Genomic DNA, 24,259 nt, shown 5'->3' on the forward strand with positions numbered 1-24,259 from the left:
CACTGAACTTCGTTGCTCTTACTTTTATTTTTCAGTAACAGTTTCTTTTTCTCAGACAAAAATAAGGCATTTAAAATGCAAACAGAACAAAAATATACGGTCTAAACAGATCACAAGCAAAGGCTAACAAGTTCAGTGGAGTTGGAAGGAACAGCGAAGTACGAAAGTCCCAGTTACTTCATCAGTCCGGCGTAGACTTTTTGACTGTGCGATTTGGCAATTCTGAACGATGGCAGGAACTGAAGTGCGCCAGGCTGTATCAGTGAAGTCCTCTGGCTCATTTTCTGTGTCCAAGAAGGCTTCCAGGTATTTGTCGGCGTCGATGGACTGCATAATAATGTTGTCGAAGCTCAGTTCAACTGAGTGCAGACGACGCATCCAAAATGGCGTCCTCCGAAGGCGCTGTAACTGTGTGAAACTGAAAGATGCCTAGGGTAGATGTTGTATGGCTACGACTAAGAAGGGTGGAGAATGGTTCATGCAGGTGCGAACTGTTTAAATCGTCTGCTTATTTCCTGCCTGTTTGTGAGTGATGTGCGTAAGAGATCTCACGGTTTTCTGAGTACTGGTGCTTTCAAGGTCAGCCTTGTTTATGGCTGTTCCAACCACCTCAGTCGGTAAGATTGTAACATTCTTTTCTACTGCTTCTCTGTTAAAGCTGGGTGGGAGAAGTTGTTTTTTCGTCATTGCACAGCTTAATCTTTCTGATGCAGTTACTTTCCTTTTATACATTTTTGATTTTAAAAGAAGGGAGACATTTGTTTCCTTTAGGTGAGATTTTTTTCTTCAAAACTAAAATTCATAAACTATTTCCTGCACGATATCAAATGTACTAGGCACTTTCTGCGCGATATCAATTGATATACAGTTCCTAGTTGACTAATGACAACAGCTGCTTTTGTCATGTGATCAGTAAAAATGCGATAGTACGTGATATTATCCCATGACCTGCCTCTTTGTCTCTGTTAGCTGAGGAGGTGATTATTCTGGATAATCCATCACAACTATATGGATAATCCATCACAACCGAGTCTCGATCTCACCTGTCATTGGTCATTGCCTTTGATCTCAGAGTACAATTGGATAATTTATAGAGGTCATCTGCATATTTATCGTTAACTTGGGGACTACTTTTACTTCAGCAAAACGATTGAAATATTCTGCGGTATAAAAGTCGAACTCACGTTTAGCTAACGATCTACATACATTTTAACATTGAAGAAATAAAGAAAACAACAAAGAATACACATAATCTGCTGGGGTGAAAAGAGCTGAGTGAAGATTATGAGTTGGCCGAAGCGGTGAGAGAGACAGAGAGAGAGCGCGATAGAGACAGACAGTGATTCAAGGTGCACAACTCGAGTACTCTTCATAGGCAACCGCCAGAGGCTCGGTAATACCTGAAAATCGACCCTAGGGAAAATATGCACGATATTCAGAACTCGGAGTGTGTAACCTATATATATATATTTACTGATGTCGCAACAGGGGCTTGTGTATTCATTTTGTTGCAGATGAGTGGAAAGAGCATATCAGTCAGGCATCACTTGAGAAGAGTAAGTATGATTATGTTTCTTTTAACATTTATTCAAGTTTTTATCAAATGTTTTAACATAGACGGGGAATCAAGACGAGGGTGGTTGTGCATGTGTGTGTGTGTGTGTGTTGTGTGTGTGTGTGTGTGTGTGTGTGTGTGTGTGTGTGTGTGTGTGTGTGTGTGTGTGTGTGTGTGTGTGTGTGTGTGTAGAGCGATTCTCAGAAATCTGCTGCACCGATCTGGATGAAACTTTATACGAGAGTTCCTTCAAATTGTATCCCCAGACGCTTTGTTCATTTTCTTCGATAAATATCATTAAAACTCTGTAAGTAATCGATCCAAAATGATTTCATCTTATTTTTATTTTATCATTTCCTGATTTCAAAAACATACAGATATGTTATGTTTGGATAAACAAGCTCAGAAATTTAAAAAGAATAAAGAAAAGCGCTCTTTCCCGTGAAGCGCTTTATGCTACTGCGGTATACATGTTTGTCACTTCAAGCGATCAGCTTCGTTTTTCACGTTAATTAGTATCCGTAAAGCATTGTTTTCCTAAAATGCTGTGCGTTCAGTATTGTTCTGTGAGTTTGACAGATTGACTTGGCAAAGCGGCGACGTCTCTTGCGCTCTACACTCTTGTTCGGGGAATTTGTTGTATTGAAGTACAGATATATTAATACTATGTCCTGTTTCGACGGAAATAAGCAGACTAGCGTAATTTATAAAAGCATCTTTTTAGTTGGCAAGTAGTGGTAAGTAGAACTGCATATGTCTTCGATTGTATTTTAGTGTTGGAAAGACCGTCTGCTCGAGTTGAATTAAGTGAGCACCGCGGCTAAACCGGAAACGCGTGTGAATATATACAAAAATCGAACGACTTCCGTAGAAATATGGAATAATTGCCAAAATAGGGCTGTGTGAGACTATCCAATGAGGTTCCCCGAATTCCTGTACGCGCCTATCAGAATAGCAATATTGTTTGTGTCGTTTTGGAAAATATCGTTTTCGGATCTGCCATTATTGACTGATGGGAAGTTGACAGTATATAGCAGATGGTTGCGTGAATGAGCGAGGAAGAACGCCCGTGAGTGAGTGAGTGAGTGAGAAAGCGAGAGAGTGAGTGAGTGAGTGAGAATCAATTATATGACCCCTGGATTATATCTGTTTACCTCATGTTTGTATACTTGAACTCATTCCAGGGAAATACCCAGAAGACTACAACAAACCGACCGACATCAAAGGTGCGTGCCCCTTGTTCACGGAGACTGTACTGTCCCACCACGAAGACATACCAAATGGTAAAGCACTTTCAACATTATTTTAACTTTTCTTGTAGAATATTCCCGCTAGGTATCTGTAACAATGTTGGTGGGTAAAATATAGCAAATGACTTTAACATAGACCAAAGTGAGGTGTGTGTGTGTGTGTGTGTGTGTGTGTGTGTGTGTGTGTGTGTGCGCGCGCGCACGAATGTGTGTGTTTCAGTGTGTGTGCGTGTTTCAGTGTGTGTGTGTGTGTGTATGTGTGTGTGTGTGTGTGCGCGCGCGCGTGTGTTATAATGGTTATCACTAGTATGCAGTTGTTTCCCTGTGTCCACAAGTACAGTACGTATGCGCTATCGTGGTTCCATGTTTATAATAGTCATGCTCACTGAGATATTTACTAGCGGAAGTCCCAAAATAAAACACAGTTGTACCTTTCCCTTGTCTTTGTTATTTTGTCCGCAATGCCTACCTGTGTGTGTGTGTGGGTGTGTGTGTGTATGTTTGTGTGTGTGCGTGTGTGTGTGTGTGTGGGGGGGATGTCTGTGTATTTATGCGTGTGTGTATGATTTTATTCATTTTCCTCCAAGATAACGCAGATAAACATCAGCTCAACGGGACGGCGCTTGACCGGAAAGATCTTGCCACAGAAAAATCGGTCCTGGAAGAATTCGCAAAAAGCGCACTGTTCAGCGAGTGGACGTCTGAACTTCTGCCTCCAGCACTGAACCTGAAAACTTCGAAACCTCCAGAGAAAAGTCTCCAAACCTTGTTTTTGGCTGTAGGTATTCCACCTTTTGTCCTTGTTATGTACGAACCCGACAGTTCTGGACAGGAGGAAGAATCTGCTCGAAACTACGCCAGCGAAATTGCTCGGGTGCTGACGAGATCTCTGCTCAACTACTGTCACTGCGAGTTTATTCTCCTGGCTTGCGCGCTGCCCAGGGACAAGTTCTCAGAGGACCTACTGAGCAAGGAGGTTGAGGAGAGGAGACAGCAAACCAGTAAGATCTACTACAGGTACGAAACTGTCATTTTATTGTTTTGGTCGATACAGGTCCTGAGACACTCCGTTATCTGACTTAAAGGTACTGAACTTGTCAAATCCAGGTGCACGGAGCCCCTGGGGATTTTAGTCATACCTCAGGCAGCTATCCGTTAGAAGAACTACCAAGTTTCATTGACTTGCACCCAAAGAGTCAAGAACTGCGATTTTTTTACGAATTAATTTCGTACTCGGACCCGGCTGGTCTTGACCTATTTTTGGATCTAAATTTAGATCAGGTAGATCACCACATCATGCACAAAAAGACACGTCACTAAAGCAAACTATGTCAGACATCATCATGAGTTTGTATAAAACAAAATGGAGGCCGGAATCACTCAGTTGAATCAAACTCCGACCAAACACCAAGTAATAACTAGGTTAATTTATGCACTCGCGTGAACAAGAAACTGTCGAGATTCACAGATGTCGTCGTTGGGTAGTTTTGGGTTTGTTTTACTACCATAGGAGGATTTTTGAACTGTAAATGCACTCAGCTGCAACAAAAACGCAAAACAAAGGCTGTGAGCTGCACTGGGCCTTTAATTATTGCACGGCACGAAAGTAAACATTTCAGAGATGTTTTCACAATGTGTGCCCTGTCTGCTATCCTTTATTTTTTGTCATTTCTGTTAATGGAGTTTATTTTAAACTGAAAATGTGAAGTACAAAAAGAACAGAGCCTGAAACAATTTGAGCTGGCCATGGTTTTTTTTAATACTTTTGATCCTGCTGTAAAGGTCGTTTTGATCAGATAGGCCTACATACTAATATAAATGATAAATATGTGCAGACCCCCGCCCAACAGAAAACAGTGAATAAAAAACATCAAAAACAAACAGATTTAAAGTAAATTACAACAACTAGAAACATAGGACGGTTCGCACGTTCCCAAAGGCCCTCTTGCATCAAGGAACGTAACCCAACTCTACTCTCATAACGATCGAGTGCTCTTTTCAAGTTTTTACTATTTTACGAAATCAGAAGTACATAATAATTATATACCTACGACAAAATCTAATAAAGCTTCCTATGCACTCACTTTTGCAAAGTGAAGGCAGTCCTCGTGCGCAGTAACATTATAAGTAACAAAGCAATCTGAAGGCCTTTTTTTGTATTAACCTTAGATATTATGCAATCAATAACTTGATGACGTATATAATAAACTAGAGTATCTTTGAGAGACCAGCGCTTCATTTTGCAGACGTCAGCGGTTGAACAGGAGTGAGTACCTGAAGCTAAAAGAAGCCGTTACCATCGTGTCCAGAGTGTCGCCTGTCAACCAGCACCTGGCCGGCACTCAGTCTGGGGCAGGGAGTGACAAGACTTCCCAGACGGTGCGTTAAAGTTACACACACTCACACACACAAACACACACAAACACACACGCACGCACGCAAACACACACACACACAAACCCACGCGGGCACGCACGCACACACCAAACAGTTTAAACACAAACAAACAAACACACACACACACACACACACACACACAAACGCGCGGACGTACGCACGCGCCCGGACGTACGCACGCGCGCACGCACACACACATACACACACACGGACGCACATACGCACAAATAAACACATACGCCCATTGTATCAATCACTTGTCAGCATGCGAAGTCATGATTTTATTGGATGTGAGTCAACAAACCTATGACGTGGTTTTTGTAACCTTTCCGGAACATCGCAGAATTACTGAACAATTAAGCCTACCTGTAACACTTCGGCGGTCACGTGATCCCTTGCTTAGTTTATATCAGCCCAGGTTGCAGTATACCTTTCAGTCACTTGAAAAATGTTCGCTATTTTACGACACTGACTATTTTGTGTGGTTTTAAAGTGTTGACTTGGGAGTGGTTCATATAGAAACGACATTGTTTTACTTGCAGCAGCACAACTAAAATCCAGTCTTCATTCCAAGAAGACTAAGACATTCCTGTCCACAGAAAAGGGTTTTTATGATGTGCACAGAAGTAAAGATTGGAACATATTTACTCATACGTACATATAATTATGAACAAAAAAACACACCTTCAAAGCATGTGGACAACACCTTCGTTTACGTACTAGCCATGACGCTCGCTGTGATTTTGACAAGTGTTTCAGTAAGCCAAGATAAGAATGACGTGTTAAAAAAACTCGCTAACAATCAAGTCAAAAACACCGGAAAACTGCTTACATAACCGGCTTCCCTGAAAATAACGGACATTGCGTGAGCTACACTATTTTTTCCATTTCCAAAACAGTTGGTAATTTTGGACCAGGCCTGGTATAACTTGGTGTTGTACTTCGTCAAGATCATGGATGAAAGTCTCGGCAAAACGAAGGAAGACAGCCAAGGCTTTAACTTCACACGTGATTGTCCACCGAACGTCATCTCAAAAGCAAAGGCCGCAGCGAAGGAAGCCGGCAGAAGACTTGGCCTGAACGTGCAGACAACTGAAGATAAAGATCTGCAACACCTAAAGTAAGAATCAATGGAAGCTGTTTAACCTATAAATGTGCCCATGCACAAAAGGTGCGTGTGTGTGTGTGATGTATGTGTGTGTGTGTGCGCGCGTTTGTTTGTGTATATATATATATATATAGAGGTTACACCACGAGTGGGTTTTTATATGGCTTGTATTTCAGTCACGACCCAGCGGATGAATATCAAGGAACTCACGAGCCTCTGGCGAGTGAGTCCCTTTGATATTCCCGCTGGGTCTTGACTGAAATACAAGCCATATAAAAAATCACGAGTGTTGTAACCTGTATATCCCATGTCATGAAGTGGTATATGAAATTAGAGAAGTTACTTTTACTCATGCGTGCTCTGCCCTATCTATTTAACTAACTCCTTTCGCTCTAATTCAATACACTCCACACACATAATTTGGAGGATACAGACTTATTATTATCCTCACAAAAAGCAATTCACAATCTTCACATCAATAACAGAAATGCAACTTTCCAATCACAACGCACAGTTCACATAATAATATTGTAATCACTTAATACACGTGATTACATAGTATAACAATCTTTCTTAACCATACTATCTTATTATTATGTTATTCCAATATAATCTTTTAGTGGCCACAAGAGAGGATGTTGACAGACACTCACGAATTCGTAGTTCTCATTCCTGCAGTCCTTTACACACTCTTGTGTAACTGTAATCCTTGCCGATACCGTTATCCATATCTCAAGTTCCTCCTTGATGAAACACTCCTTCGCACTTAGCGAAAAGCACCGGTTCGTCTCAACGTCCAGTGTTGATGGGGACTCCACCATCCATCCACCTTCGCCGATGTGGATTCTTGTCCTGACATCGTCACGAATTCATCTCCAGTGTGGGTACCAACCCCCGGACACCGTCATGGAAACTCCTAAAGAATAACCCAAGTCTTAATATAACATTCTCTTAAACCATCTCTTCTTTCTAAACAATCGTGTATCATCTCTCTCGTTCATTCTTCCCTTTCTCTCCCTCTTGGCCATAGTTACTAAATACCTAACGTAATCCAAACATAATAACGATCACACTCTCATTCTCCATTCACATTCCAAACTAAACATTACACACGTACTTCTGACATCATTCCATGTATGTCATTCCGTCCACAATCAATATCCAAGCTATGACTTGACCCATGGATCACTTAATCCATTACTGACATTACCATACATAGCATCACATCTTAACATAACATAAATGTGTAACAACATTTATATTCAAGAAATTACCCAACAAAAACGTAATACAATCTCAACGAGAATCCTCTTAAAAACTTCACACTAGAATTTAGTGCACTTTGCATACACTAACATTTTATATTCCAGCTATGTATTCAAGCTTCAATATTATACAACATAATAACTCATTTACCTTAAGAGACCCGCCTCGAGAAGGAGTTCTTGTTCCCAGAACAAGACGACAAGCGCAAACCAACCTCCTTGGTTTCTAGTTTGATACACAAGAGAGAAATAGAACAGCGAATAACAGATTACGTCCCCATAATATGACGCGATGGACGACAGACGTCATGAAATCTATGACGCTGTGATGATAGTCTCGGCAAGTCGAGACTAAAACTCAGCAATTGCACTGAACGACTCTCGCGCGTAATCTGTTATGTATGGAACACGAAGAGGGTCAAATGCTCGAGCAAGTACTCGCGCATTTACTCGAGCACTTTCGAAACTGCTCGAGTAAATGCGCGAGTACTTCTGAAAATGCTCGCGCACTTTCGAAACTGCTCGAGGAAATGCGCGAGCACTTTTGAAAATGCTCGAGCAGTTTCAAACTGCTCGCGCACTTTCAGAACTGCTCGAGCACTTTCAAAGTACTCGCGCATTTAAATGCGCGAGTACTTTCTCGCGTATTTCCGAGAAGTAACGAGCGGGTAAAGCAAAAACTTGTCGCGGAACAGTCATCTTTTTGGCATATTTTCTAAATATTTTACAAGATGAGCCGAGGCGAGCCAAAGCCAAAAAAGTTAACAATTTGAATTTAAAAGTACACTGATACTTACCGATCGACCATCCCAGTAGGTCTGTCCGCCAATTCCCTGATGCGATCGTTAATAATCCCAGCGACCGCCCTTCCCGCCTCCATGACGACTACAGATGCGTCGTTTCAGTAAATTTTCCGGGTCAAGTTTTCAATAAACCCAACCAATGACTTCGGTACAACTCGGGAATCTCCGATTCAAAAGTACTCGCGCATTTACTCGAGCAGTTTCGAAAGTGCTCGAGTAAATGCGCGAGTACTTGCTCGAGCATTTGACCCTCTTCGTGTTCCATACTTAGTTATGTATCGATTGGACATTGGATTTCCCTTCTTCGAGTCATGTGACGTCAGAGGCCTACAAAACTTTATAATTGGGCGTTTCAGGTTGACCGAAACTTCAAAGGAACTACAAAACACACGTCATGTGTTTGATTGCATGTGTGTGTGCTGTTCAATGTCAAAAAAACAACAAAGTCAGTACATGACGTGTGTTTTGTAGTTCCTTTGAAGTTTCGGTCAACCTGAAACGCCCAAATATGAAGCTTATGACTGTATCAGTGTATGTGTTTGATTGCATGTGTGTGTGTGCTCGTTCAATCGTCAAAACAACAACAAAGTCATAGTACCTGAAAGGAATTCGATCGATACATAAATGTTATTTGCGTTTTTGACCAAAATATGACATTTTACACAGATCTCGACAGTCATTGTTCACCTCGACCGCTAGCGCGGTCTCGGAGAACAATGACTGTCTCGATCTGTGTAAAATGTCATATTTTGGTCAAACACGCAAATAACGTATAATGTTTCCTTCTATTCGCAGTTCTGTTTCTCTCTTGTGATCAACATGACAAGCCGTATGTGTTTGAGTGTGTGTGCTCGTGCTCTCAACTAAAACAGAAGTCAAACTAGCAATCGTTAAAAACCCAGTCCGTCCGACCAGCACTGCTATGTTCAGGCTATGGTCATGTGAAGTTACAGCGTGCCCGGTTTGACATTGATCAACAGACGTGCCTTTAGAATAAAGTATGTGCAGAGGTGCCTCATCTGAACAGACAACTAAAGCTTGATGTTTCCGTCACACTTTGTCTTTTAGATCTTCATGGGATATACAGGTTACAACACTCGTGATTTTTTTTATATGGCTTGTATTTCTTCAATCAAGACCCAGCGGGAATATCAAAGGGACTCACTCGCCAGAGGCTCGTGAGTCCCTTGATATTCATTCGCTGGGTCTTGACTGAAATACAAGCCATATAAAAAAAACACTCGTGTTGTAACCTCTATATATATATATATATATATATATCCCATGACCTCCCTTCTTTGTCTCTGTTACTTCAGTATGGGTATATATGTTGTATTTTTATAGCTCAATAAATACATCATGGACTCAAAAAAATATATGATAGTGCAGATTCCGATTTGGGCGAAGAACTACTTTGCTCCCGACCTTTGACCTCGCGCCGAACAATGTGACACATTTGTATGAAGTTCCAAAATCGTATTGCACGGCTCAGAAAACCATATCAGTTGCACGCAAAAATGAATCTCAGAACTGATCTGATGTATGAGATGCAATAAGCAAACGTTTCTTTCATTATGAAAGCAATGCAGGTGGGAAAAAACGAACATTCAACTTACAAGATAACCAGATGCTAGCGAACCAAAACAAAACCACGAGTACCCTCCCCTTGCTTCGTTAGCAGACGACTTTTGAGAATCTGTCAGACCGTCCTTACCTGGCACGGTTGGGCTTCGCTATCATCAGCTGTTTCACGTGTTTTGCGAGCAAGTCTTCTCTTTTGCCTGGCTCTGCAGTAAGTCCACATTGGCGATGAAGGTATCTAAGAACTTAACATGTGTGTATTTTTCCGTAATCCAGTCATATTCTTTCAAAATGCAATCAAGCGGCGGTGACAGACTTGGGTCCTGTTTTCCTCGCACCCATACCAGTTTAGGTTCATGCAAACACACTCGCAAAACATGTAGATACATTTCAAATAGGGAGCAAATGGTTAAATCTACATATGTGTTCCCTAAAATTTGCTTCTCTGTCAATAAGACTAATTGTATAATAATGCGTTCGAAAAAAACAACGTGGAATCGATTCTGAATCGAGTCGAGTAAGCCAAATGGGGGCCAAACCGGTTTCCCCGTTCCGCCGACCTGAAACGCAAAAGAATTGTGCGCTTCAACTAAATGGATTTCTATACGACTTCATTACTTTCTTGCAACTTATGAACCTTTACTTAAAGCTTTTAAACGGTCTGAAAGTAGTGTTACCGCGTACTTATAGATGCACTCATTCGTTTTATTTTTTCAGCGACGGTCACTTAGTTTAAGGTTGCAAAAAGGCCAAGTCTCGCTGAAAACACTGTTTCATACTCCACAGATCGCAACAGTGCCGCTAGTAGTCTACACTTTGTGTTTGATGGTAGAATGGGATATACAGATTACAACACTCGTGGTTTTTTATATGGCTTGTATTTCAGTCAAGACCCAGCGGGAATATCAATCGAGAGCCACTCGCCAAAGGCTCGTGTCTCCCGATGATATTCATCCGCTGGGTCTTGACTGAAATACAAGCCATATAAAAAACCACTCGTGTTGTAACCTATACATATATATATATGTATATATACACATATCCCATGACCTCCCTTCTTTGTCTCTGTTACTTCAGTATGGGTATATATGTTGTATTTTTATAGCTCAATAAATACATCATGGACTCAAAAAAATATATGATAGTGCAGATTCCGATTTGGGCAAAGAACTACTTTCCTCCCGACCTTTGACCTCGCGCCGAACAATGTGACACATTTGTATGAAGTTCCAAAATCGTATCGCACGGCTCAGAAAACCATATCAGTTGCACGCAAAAATGAATCTCGGAACTGATCTGATGTATGGGATGCAATAAACAAACGTTTCTTTCATTATGAAAGCAATGCCGGTCGAAAAAAACCGAACATTCAGCTTACAAGATACACAGATGCTAGCGAACGATCATGGCGAACCTCTGTTTGCTATCCGTGTGTCGACAAGCATCGCTACCATAGGAATAATCCAAAAAAGAATATGCAACACAACAGAAAGAAAATGTGTTCCCTCAATACTGTTTCGAACGTTTTCTCCGTGTCCCTGTCTACTGCAGACCGGTTTACAAGAACATACTCTGTTACATGTACAGTACGAAACACTGCCATGAAAACCAAAACAAAAGAGTAGTCTCCCTTGCACCGGGACAGCACACAGATAAAAACTAGAGTTTAAGCTGGCACAACCTTAATCCAATCAGAAATATGCTTAAAGGTAGATTGTAATACACTCTTAATTGCTTTGCTGCTAAAGAGTTCTATCCGCAGTTTTATTAACCCGTGCATAACACTAGTTTGAACAGTACGTCAAACACTACTGATCACAATGCCAATGGTTGCAAACCAAAACAAAAAAACGACTACCCTCCCTTGCATCGTACCAAACGACTGTTTATCTACCGAGAAGCGTCCTTTGGCTTCGCTTCGTTATCAAACATCGGCTGTTTCAGGTATTTTTACTCTTTTGCCTGGCTCTGCAGTAAGTCCACATTGGCGATGAAGGTATCCAAGAACTTAACATGTGTGTATTTTTCCGTAATCCAGTCATATTCTTTCAAAATGCAATCAATCGGCGGTGACAGACTTGGGTCCTGTTTTCCTCACACCCATACCAGTTTAGGTTCATCCATGCAAACACACTCGCAAAACAGTTTATCACGTAGATACATTTCAAATAGGGAGCAAATGGTTAAATCTAAACCTACATATGTGTTCCCTAAAATTTGCTTCTCTGTCAATAAGCCTAATTGTATAATAATACGTTCGAGAAACTGAAACAACGTGGAATCGATTCTGAATCGAGTAAGCCAAAATTAATGGGTGCCAAACCGGTTTCCCCGTTCCGCCAACCTGAAACACAAAACAAAAGAATTGTGCGCTTCAACTAAATTGATTTCTATACGACTTCATTACTTGCAACTCGGAACCTTTACTTAAAGCTTTTAAATGGTCTGAAAGTAGTGTTACCGCGTACTTATCGATGCACTCATTCGTTTTATTTTTTCAGCGACGGTCACTTAGTTTAAGGTTGCAAAAGGGCCAAGTCTCGATGGCAACACTGTTTTACACTCCACAGATCGCAACAGTGCCGCTAGTAGTCTACACTTTGTGTTTGATGGTAGAATGGGATATACAGATTACAACACTCGTGGTTTTTTATATGGCTTGTATTTCAGTCAAGACCCAGCGGGAATATCAATCGAGAGCCACTCGCCAGAGGCTCGTGTCTCCCGATGATATTCATCCGCTGGGTCTTGACTGAAATACAAGCCATATAAAAAACCACTCGTGTTGTAACCTATACATATTATATATATATGTATATATATATATGTGTGTGTGTGTGTGTGTGTGTGTGTGTGTGTGTGTGTGTGTGTGTGTGTGTTTGTGTGTTTGTGTGTGTGTTTGTGTGTGTGTGTGTGTGGGGGGGAGGATGGAGTGTGTGTGCAGCCCAAATATTGTATGTGAAGCGAAAAGACGAAGATGATTTATTGACATTGAACGGATAAACTTCTTTTTCAGGGTACGCGTTGAAAAGCCTTTGGAACAGAAGTAATGTACGTCCCGGCTTCAAAATCGTAATGCAAGTTCAGGAGAGGACACTATCACTGTGACGACAGCAGCGTCAACTGGATTGTTCCACACACTGATTGTCACGTTTCAATAGATCACAGAAGGTGATTATGAACGGTTAGTTACTGCTAACTAACTAACCACACCACGATCCACTCTCGCAGTCATACAAATAGATAGAATCAACAAAAGTATAAGTTTCAGACGCCTGTTTATATACTATCTCGCCACCTCCCTCGAGACTTCACTCCAAAAGCATCTTTCAAAACGTAAAAATAGGTCACTGACAAAAATGCCAGTTAAAGTTCAGAAAATGATAATAACACGCTGACCCACACATTGCAAAGAAGGATGGCACAACACCTCTCCACACTGCTTGTTATAATGGACACACTGACATAGCGCTAATGTTGATAAATAGTGGTGTTGATATTAACATAACAGACACAGCTGGAGAAACCCCTCTGCTCAAAGCATGCTGGCAGGGAAAGGTGGACACTGTCAAGATGTTGCTGGTGAAAGGCGCCGACCTACACATTGCAAACAAACACGGTATCACACCCTTACACATGGCATGTTGGAATGGACATACTGACACAGCACTGATTCTGATCAACAGTGGTGCTGACATTGATACAACAGACACAGCAGGGGAAACTGCACTGTTAAAAGCATGTTGGAAGGGCAAAGCAAACACTGTCAAGATGTTGCTCCACGCTGCTTCTTACAAAGGACACACTGATATAGCACTGATGCTGATAAATAGTGGTGTCGATATTAACATTACGGACACAGCTAGAGAAACTGCTCTGTACAAAGCATGCCGGCAGGGAAAGGTGGACACTGTCAAGATGTTGCTGGAGAAAGGCGCCCATCTACACATTGCAAACAAACACGGTATCACACCCTTACATGCTGCATGTTGGAATGGACGTATTGACACAGCACTGATTCTGATCAACAGTGGTGCTGACATTGATGCAACATGCACAGCCAGAGAAACTGCACTGTTAAAAGCATGTTGGAAGGGCAAAGCAAACACTGTCAAGATGTTGCTGGAGAAAGGCGCCCATCTACACATTGCAAACAAACACGGTATCACACCCTTACACATTGCATGTTGGAATGGACGTATTGACACATCACTGGTACTGATCGACAGTGGTACTGACATTGATTCAACAGACAAAGCTGGGGAAACTGCACTGTTAAAAGCATGTTGGAAGGGCAAAGCAAACACTGTCAAGATGTTGCTTGAAAACGGAGCTGACCCACACATTACAAGGGGGGATGGCACAACACATCTCCACACCGCTTGTTACAATGGACACACTGACATAGCGCTGATGCTGATCAATAGTGATGTTGATATTAACATAATAGACACGGCTGGACAAACTGCTCTGTACACAGCATGTAGTCAGGGAAAGGTGGACACTGTCAAGATGTTGCTGGAGAAAGGTGCTGACCCACACATTGCAATGGGGAATGGCACAACACCTCTCCACACTGCTTGTTACCAAGGACACACTGACATAGCGCTGATGCTGATAAATAGTTGTGTCGATATTAACATAATAGACACAGCTCGACAAACTGCTCTGTTCATGGCATGCCAGCAGGGAAAGTTCGACACTGTCAAGCTGTTGCTAGAGAAAAGTGCTGATAGTAATATCCCATCCAAACGAGGCCTGACACCGCTGCACGTAGCTTGCAGAGAAAACCACGAGTCTGTAGTCAAGCTGCTGTTGTCCTGGGGAGTCAACACTGGTGTTAGAGATAATGCGGGCAATACAGCATGCCAACTTGCAAGACAAAAGCAATCATGCAATATAACGATAAATAGTGGTGTTGATATTATTATAACAGACACAGCTGGAGAAACCGCTCTGCTCAAAGCAGGAAGGCAGGGAAAGGCGAAAACTGTCAAGATGTTGCTCGAGAAAGGCGCCGACCTACACATTGCAAACAAACTCGGTATCACACCCTTACACACAACATCTTACAATGGACACACTGACACAGCGCTGATACTGATCAACAGTGGTGCAGACATTGATGCAACAGACACAGCTGGGCAAACTGCTCTGTACAAAGCATGCTGGCAGGGAAAGGTGGACACTGTCAAGATGTTGCTGGAGAAAGGAGCTGACCCACACATTGCAATGGGGGACGGCACAACACCTCTCCGCATTGCTTGTTACAATGGGAACACTGACATAGCTGTAATGTTGATCAACAGAGGTGTGGACATACAGAAAACAGACACAAACGGTGAAACAGCACTATACGAAGCATGCTGGCAGGGCAACGCAGAGACTGTTAAGATGTTGCTGAAAAAAGGAGCTGACCCACACGTTGCAAAGGTGGACGGCAGAACACCTCTACACACTGCTTGTTACAATGGACACACTGACATAGCGCTAATGTTGATAAATAGTGATGTTGATATTAACATTACAGACACAGCTGGACAAACCGCTTTGTACAAAGCATGCTGGCAGGGAAAGGTGGACACTGTCAAGATGTTGCTGGATGAAGGTGCTGACCCGCAGATTGCAAATCTGAATGGCAGAACACCTCTACACACTGCTTGTTACAATGGACACACTGACATAGCGCTGATGCTGATCAATAGTGATGTTGATATTAACATAATAGACACGGCTGGACAAACTGCTCTGTTCATGGCATGCCAGCAGGGAAAGGTGGACACTGTCAAGATGTTGCTGGAGAAAGGAGCTGATAGTAATATCCCATCCAAACGAGGCCTGACACCGCTGCACGTAGCTTGCAGTGAGAACCACGAGTCCGTTGTCAGACTGCTGTTGTCCTGGGGAGTCAACACTGGTGTTAGAGATAATGCGGGCAATACAGCATGCCAACTTGCAAGACAAAAACAGTTACGCAATATAACGACACTTTTTAAATTACAGACGATGGAAGGAAGAAACAGATCAAAGAAATGCTTGGTTTCATGAAACAATAATTGGAATGAACAAGTGAGCGCCACAGGCAGACTTGAAAAGATGGAGGAATATTGCCAATGATCCACGTGCTCAACATTCTTCACCGCAAAGATGTAACACTTAAATTCCATCATCTCTTTTATTTCTGCTAATATTTCAGTGTGCCAGAAGTCTGGGTAGGGAACACATTTCAGATTATTTAGGATTTCTGTGAAATGCTTCAGTAGTTTTCCTTATTCCAAATACCATTTCAGTCAACTTTACCTCAATCATTACTGTGAATGTTACCTTTAAAACAACCCTCCTTCCCGTGTAAACGATTGCGTGCGCAACTGGGTGTCTGCTCAGGCGTTTTCATTGTTGTTGTTGTTATTGATGATGATGTTGTTGTTGTTGTTGTTGTTGTTGTTGTTGTTGTTGTTGTTGTTGTTGTTGTTGTTGTTGTTGTTGTTGTTGTTGTTGTTGTTGTTGTTGTTGTTGTTGATGTTTCTGATTACATTTTCTGCTTCTTGCTTGTGTGCATTGACAAAATTAATTAGTCCTCAAAACTGCTTATTAATCAACACTAGCTTAAAAAAGATTACGGTTGTGTGTTTAAATGATCTTTGCAGTGTGAAAAGAGAACACTTCTGACTGGCACTGTAGAAGATTGACGCTCAAGCATATCCTTTTATTTTTTGCAAACCGATATTTGGTTATTATATGCATTACAATGTTTTAGCTATGTTCTACTTTGCTATGTTTTCATAGACATTAAATTGAATTGTGTTGTAATGGTTGCTGTTCATTGGTAACGTCCCTTCAGCCGAGTTGGCTTGCTGTATTGAGAGAACAAAAACACTACATTTTGCACAGATTACTGTTAATCATGCTTTTTTTATGCTTAGTCAACCTCATTTTTCATGTTCAATGACAATGTATACTGTTGCTTGATGAGAAATGTTTACCTGCATTTTACATATTTATTGTTACACATCTTTTGAATATCACAGGCACATTGATTTTTGTATCAAATATAATTTGTTGACTTTATTTTCTATAGTAGCCAATTTGTGCAATTTTAATGTTGACACTTGTATGTATTTTCCTTCGATTAAAAGTTTAGATTCAGTCTTTTTCATGTCATTGCTTAAACATCAAAACAAGTTAGAGATCACTGAGAAAGATGGCTTCTTTGCTGTGTTAATGATCATGTTAATCACAATAGGTCTCACCAGGCTTTCACTTGTGATAAGAATATGCTTCCCCTTGGACATACCAGGTTTGCAAAAAGGAATTGATTTGCTAAATTGATTTGGCATACTGACATAAGTTTGAGTGAGGAAATCATTTCAGCAAAATATCCTAGTCTGCACACAACGTAACAAAGTTGCAGAAGAACAACATAACGTTGACGCTTTCTCAAATATTAGTAAAGATAGAGATTTGAAACTTTGTACACTCCTGGTTTGATGACTTTCAGGCAAGCTCGGTTGACCGTAGTCAAATCTCAAGGTCACAGCCGGTCATGTTTTGGTAAAGATTAGTTCTTTTTTCATACCACAGCTTTGAAACTTCACTCACTTGCAAGGTTTGATGTTTTTCACTGGTCATAGGCTTGAACTAAGTCTGGCCGATCCTCGTCAAAGTCACAGTGAGGGAGATTGGTAGGACATAATCATGTTCTTGAACGTTTATGGAGCTAGAGCAGCAGCTGATTTGTTTGTGATTCATGCATGACGAAGGTGAGTCATTCGAGCGTTTGCTTTTTTCTTGGTACATGTACATGTGTCCAAGTGAAGAAAGGTTTACGTCCCAAGTAAAATCTTGAATGGATCAGTTGTGATTTACCAGATGGGTTTCACTAGAAGGAAGATGCCTTTCAGATATGTTGCTTTATCACTTTTGTATGTTTTATGAAGTAGATTTATCTAGTAACACACTCACTGTACATTACCCGCTATTACGAGCTAGTCGTGTGACAGAGAGTTTTCTTGCACACGAGACTGTAGATGTTTCACGACGGCTTTAGCCGGAGTGAAACAGCAGCAGTCGAGTGTGCAAGAACACTCTCTGTCACACGACTAGCTCGTAATGGCGATTATGTCTCACAGCTTCAACTGACAGAGGAGAGAACAAACACGTTTTGCGTACTCACGCTTGATAAACCTAAACACAGGAGCAGCCATTGTGGAGAGATCTACTTTTTGACGAAAGTGAACGAACAACTATGAATGACGTCTCGGTATATGTGAATGACGTCACAGTCATCGTCACAGTCTGTATCTTTTGAAGCATTCCATTCTTCATGACGTCTTTCTGTGTCTGCATCCGCGAAATGTTTGTTCTTTTCGGGGTCTTTGTCATCTATGTTCAGAACTCTGTCCTTCTAGTTTCAGACTAACAGGCCTCCTGAGCGAGCCACTTTCCAAGGGAAGCTAAACTCGCGTATGGAAACAGTACTGTAGTCTGGGATGCCGTTTTCAGTATTCTCAGCGTTGAAGAATTTGTAAAGAGAAGAAACGATAACAGCAGGAGAAATAAAAGTATTGTGGAGCTTTTGGAGGGACGATTTTGAGTTTGAATCCGTTCTTGCCATATGCTCCAAAGCATGTAACATATTATTCCCCCCTCTGCTTCTTTACCTCTGTAAACTGTAGGGTTAGTTATTTTTCGATAATGACCCAGCAACCAAACAAATAACGAGCCAGCAACAGCCTGAATCCTCGATAGTGCAATGGGTTGAGAAGCTGTTCTGTTTTGGTACTACTTTTGCGACTGAAAAGTTCCGAACGCTCTATACGTACGAAATATACATCTCTGGAGCAAACAATACAAACATACCGCATTTAAATTAACAACTACAGGCCTGAACACATGAATCTCCATATAAAATCCATGAGTTATATTGTTTTCTGAATCTAGATCTGCCGTGCACACACCGTTCATCACAAGCAAATTCCCAAGGCAAGTAACTCATACTCTTGCCGACAAGAGTAGTTCCCCTTCTTTTAACGCAGTTTCTTCGACAACACTGACTCACGGGGGATAACCGGCTGTACAGGGGTAAGCTGGTGTACGGTGAGTAACACTCGATTCGGCCTGCATTTTCCAGTTTTACCACAAAGTTGTTGATTTCTGTCTGGATTAAAGGTGACCTACTGCATCTGCGATGACTAACTTTGTTTCGAAATGCATAATATGTTGAAGAAGGATTTGCGTTTTCCCGTATTTAAATGTTAAAACGAGAAATCGTGGTGACGAAGCACCAGAAATGGCTGCTCGATGGGTTTAAAATGTAGAAATACGCTTGTTTTTACAAAACCAGCTCGTATTGAGCTTCGGTACGGGAGTCTTAGTGACAAAGGAATCATACTTGATGCAAAGGAGTGCTATTGTCGGTTTGGAATCATTCGTTAGAGCGTGCAGGCGAGAGGCGGTCAAATATGCGAGATGATCGTACACCGGGTTGAAGACCGTCGCGAATGGGGCCTCAGACGCATAATCCGGTTTGATGCATAATTTTCTGTTAAACTAGACTTTTAGAACATTCTCAGTCGCAGTCTCTGTCTCTGTCTCTGTCTCTGTCTCTGTCTCTCTCTCTCTCTCTCTCTCTCTCTCTCTCTCTCTCTCTCTCTCTCTCTCTCTCTCTCTCTCTCTCAGCAGTCTCTCTCTGTACGTCACTGAATAGTCGTCGGTTGCTAAAATGCCCCCCCCCCCCTTACCCCCTCCTCCCCCCCTCCCGACTAACCTTCAATACATGTATAATGTTGAATAGGAGTGGCTGTCATCTGTTAGCCAGTCAGCAATACTTTGAGGGGGAAAGGAGGCATATGGTTAGGAGGTAGTCGTCCTTAGCGGATTATGACTTTATTCAGTCAACGAAGTCATTCGGCGCTCAGTGTTTTCTGGGTAAAAAGAAGAATAAGTGTTTCCCAATAATGCTGCGGAAAAATATGTAAACAGTTGCTTTAGAAAACCTTTGCTGCAGAAAAAAACTATGCTTCTGCGGATGATGACATTAATTCAAAAATGCTGCAGATAAACCGGGTTTTTTTACATCTTTTCTGTGGTTTTTTTCGTAGGAAAACTGAAAAAAGTGATAATGTGTACGCTAAGGAAAATTACATCCTAATGGTTTGCCTAGTTTCCATCTGAAAGTAGTTTTTCCGCAACATAATGTGTACATGTTTTTCCGCGGATTTATTGGGAATACTTGTTTCTTCCGAATAACCTGTGACAGTTTTTGTTTTTACCCAGAAAAACTAACGATCTTGTTAAGTAGCGTTTGTATCCGCCGCCGCCCCCCCCTCCCCCCCCTCAGGATATAGCTTGCTCCACAGTGCCCCAATCAGAAGCGAGAATAATTTTTGAAGCAAATCGAAAACGAAGTGGACTACTGCGTCCGTCTATGAAAATTTGATAATGCTGCTGACAGGTAAGTGTGTTACCAAACAAAGATTGTGTGTGTGTGTGTGTGTGTGTGTGCGCGCGCGTGTGTGTGTGTGTGTGTGGATGTGTGTGTGTGTGTGTGCGTGCGTGTGTGGGTGTGTGTGACCATGTTTGAATTTATTCGGATTTAGTTCTCTTTCCTTGTTTGTATTATGATTGTGTAAGTGTAAAGCGCTCTGGGCTCGTCACCACGAAGTTTACGCGCTATATAAGTAATCGTTATTATTATTATTATTATTATTATTACCAGCGTAATTTTGCAACTTTGAACTTCCGACAACGAACTCATTCGGCGCTCCGAAAATTCTCGGTAATTTAGGACGAGTCCATCTCTCAACAGAGAGACAACTCAAGTGATAATGAGCAAGTATAAAAGGCCGCGGAAACAGAGACTACATATCCATCCTTTTCGGATTATAACTTCATTCAGCTATTCTGCGGAAAAACAGAAATACAGCAGAAAAAACGGGTTTTCTGCAGCATTTCTGAATAATGTTATCATTCGCCGAAGCATCTTTTTCCGCAGCAAAACATTTTACTGCAGTAAAATTGAAATAAATAATGCTGCTGTAAAACGGTGCTGTCTTTTTATTGCAGAAAACCTTCTTACATTTTTTTCCGCAGCATGTTGTACTAGCTCATGATAATATTGGATCACGTGAGTTCCCTCTATGTTGAGAGATGGACTCGTACAAAATTACCCGGAAAACACTAAGCGCCGAATGACTTCGTTGCCTGAAGAAAGTCATGATCCAGGACAACTACCTCCTGATCGTGTGCCTCCTTTCCCCCAAAGTACTGTGTATTGTTCTATGCTGGCTGGCTAACGGATGACAGCCACACCAATTCAACATTATATTGAAGGTAAAAGTGGGGGGGGGGGATTAGCAACCGACGACCATTCAGTGACGAAACAGTGAGAGACTGCTGAGAGAGAGAGAGAGAGAGAGAGAGAGAGAGAGAGAGAGAGAGAGAGAGAGAGAGAGAGAGAGAGAGAGACACACAGACACACAGACAGACACACAGACACACAGACATAATAGACAGACAGACAGACAGACAGACAGGCAGGCAGAGACAGAAAGAGGAAGTGAGAGAGAGAGAGAGAGAGAGAGAGAGAGAGAGAGAGAGAGAGAGAGAGAGAGAGTGTTCGAATATCTAGTTTAACAGAAAATTATGCATCAAACCGGATTTTGGGTCTGAGGCCCCATTCGCGACGGTCTTCAACCCGGTGTACGATCATCTCGCATATTTGACCGCCTCTCGCCTACACGCTCTAACGAATGATTCCAACCCGACAATAGCACTCCTTTGCATCAAGTATGACTCCTCTGTCACTAAGACTCCCGTACCGAAGCTCAATACGAGCTGGTTTTGTAAAAACAAGCGTATTTCTACAATTGAAACCCACCGAGCAGCCATTTCCGGTGCTTCGTCACCACGATTTCTCGTTTTAACATTTAAATACGGGAAAACGCAAATCCTTCTTCGACATATTATGCATTTCGAAACAAAGTTAGTCATCGCAGATTCAGTAGGTCACCTTTAATCCCGACAGAAATCAACAACTTTGTGGTAAAACTGGAAAATGCAGGCCGAATCGAGTGTTACTCACCGTACACCAGCCTACCTCTGTATAGCCGGTTATCCCCCGTGTGACTGCAATCCGACGGTCAGTTGAAAACATTTCATTTTATAAACAGATCACACGCAACCAAATGCACACATCTCATCAATTTAAACATCATAAAGCGGTTTCATACACTATTTTCCCCAGAAAACTGAACTTCATACAGTAATTAACGTTGGAACACGGGTGCAAAAGTTCGTCTGCTAGTCCCATTTGACGAAAGAACATTATCCTAAACGATACTAAAACATAAACAGAACACACAATATCTGCCTTTACCGCCACAGCAGAATAACAGCATATCTGTGTACTTGATTTTAGTCTAAAACAGGGAAACTGACAAGAAGTGTTAACAGAATGGAATGATTTGCACGGAACTATACAACCGCGCATTAATCGATCGCCTGCGCAGGTTGAGTGATTCGGATTCGATCAAACTTTCGCACAAAAACTCCTGTTTTCTTTGAATAACTGAAGAAAGGAGGAATAAAGAGGTTACACACCTCGTCTCAGTGATTATTAAAAATAATGGTCTCAGTTCGCGGTCATGAAAAAGCTCGCTGAAGCTCGCATTTTTCATGATCCGCCAACTTCGACCATTATTTTTAATAATCACTGAGACTCGGCATGTAACCTCTACATCTTGCACACGTTTGCTTTAGTAGTGGCAAAGAAGGAAAGCGTGTGACATACATGCTTTATGATGTTTTGTCTTGATGTGTTCTCTTCATGTTCAATGCCAATGTTTTGTTGCTTGATCAGAAATATTAAAATGGCTTTATTTAATGTATTTACTGTTGATTCATTATTCAAATGTACATAAACCTCCGGGTATCAAATTGTTCTTGTTGTCAGTTTTGGAGTAGCTTTCTTCTTGCTAACAGTTAACATGTATATTTCAACTTATCTTTTGAAAGAAAGGTCTGCTGTCAAAGGCAGAGGGGCTTCTATTTTTGTTTTACATCATATTTTTGTTTGTTGGTATGTGCCTTGCTTGTGAGAATAATGTGTTTTGCAGATAAGAACAATTGTTGTTTTGTGAATGTTTACTGCTGTTTGTCTTGTGTAAATATCAGGTACTTGCAAATTCGTGTGCTCACAAGATTTTGTGCTTTTGATTTTGCTAGCGATGTTTATGTTGATTGCATAGACACTAATTGTTGATGAAGAATGATCATGCTTTTTTGATGCTTGGTCAACCTCCTTTTTCATGTTCAATGGCGATGTATACTGTTGCTTGATGAGAAATATGTACATGCATGTGTTTAAAACTTTTAATGGTGGTCTAAATTTGAGTGTACAAGCAACTTCTTGTTTTTTGTGTTCTTCTTAGTTTATCGTTATAATCACGCAATAGGTTCAAATCAAGAGTTACTGGACAAACTTGGCATGAGTTTGATTTTTGTATTGACATTTTCATTTGAATTTTCGAGGTCGTCATAAACGGTTGATACTTATGATCAAACAAATTAGAGAGTAGCCAGTTTAATAATATTAAGACGATGAAGTTAACATAATTTATGAAAAACATGTTTTTGTTTTTTATTGGGAAAAGATTATTTTCATTTGCTGACAGTGTACATCTGCATTGAAACTTTGTGATTAGAATATATACATTTGCTATCAATAGTGTATGCACTTTGTTTCAATCGCTTTTTGTGTTATTTATGAGCACAACATGTTAAATGGAAAAGACGAAAGATGATGTAACATTTAATGTAATGAGTTTATCATGTAATTGTTCATCTCTTGGACATCATGGGAATATTTATGCTGATCGTGGTTGTCATTTTGTTTGTTCTCTACTCTTGCTTTTGCAGCTTTATGATTGGTACTTGTAGGCAATCTAAATTTTGATAATTAGTTTTTGACTTTCTGTGTGTGTGTCATTGCTCAAAGATTGATAACTTTTCAGTACTGAGTAGTGTTACAAATGACGAGTTTTTGCTTCACTGCTTGTCTATGTTTTGTTTTGGTTTGGTTTTTGTGTGAAGTGAAGTATTGTGGAGACTAAATATCCAAACAGTGTTGACAATGACGTGTTGCTGGAATGTGTGTTTTTCTCTGTATCTATGTTTTATGTTCTGTGGGTGTTTGTTACTATACTTATGCTGATAAGTTGACACAAATCTTGATACAATATTCGTGTCATACTGTTGCTTTTTTATTTGGATAAAGATGACATTTTGTATATCACTTGTCC

At 41.1% G+C, this 24,259-nt stretch overlaps 2 protein-coding genes across 2 annotated transcripts; both read left to right on the forward strand.

Moving 5' to 3' along the window:
• The first annotated feature begins 229 nt into the window (after nt 1-229).
• Nucleotides 230-13,310, forward strand: LOC138949918 (uncharacterized). The gene is made up of 7 exons (XM_070321701.1): nt 230-306; nt 1,489-1,556; nt 2,740-2,838; nt 3,393-3,822; nt 5,052-5,184; nt 6,102-6,322; nt 12,976-13,310. The coding sequence occupies exons 1-7, from the start codon at nt 230-232 to the stop codon at nt 13,007-13,009; spliced, it is 1,062 nt and encodes a 353-aa protein (XP_070177802.1). The 3' UTR covers nt 13,010-13,310.
• A 123-nt stretch (nt 13,311-13,433) lies between these two features.
• LOC138949919 (ankyrin-3-like) lies at nt 13,434-16,324 on the forward strand. The gene has a single exon (XM_070321702.1). The coding sequence runs from the start codon at nt 13,434-13,436 to the stop codon at nt 16,005-16,007; it is 2,574 nt and encodes an 857-aa protein (XP_070177803.1). The 3' UTR covers nt 16,008-16,324.
• Nucleotides 16,325-24,259: the final 7,935 nt, after the last annotated feature.

This window comes from Littorina saxatilis, linkage group LG16, assembly GCF_037325665.1.
Source record: "Littorina saxatilis isolate snail1 linkage group LG16, US_GU_Lsax_2.0, whole genome shotgun sequence".
Classification (NCBI taxonomy): Eukaryota; Metazoa; Mollusca; class Gastropoda; order Littorinimorpha; family Littorinidae; genus Littorina; species Littorina saxatilis.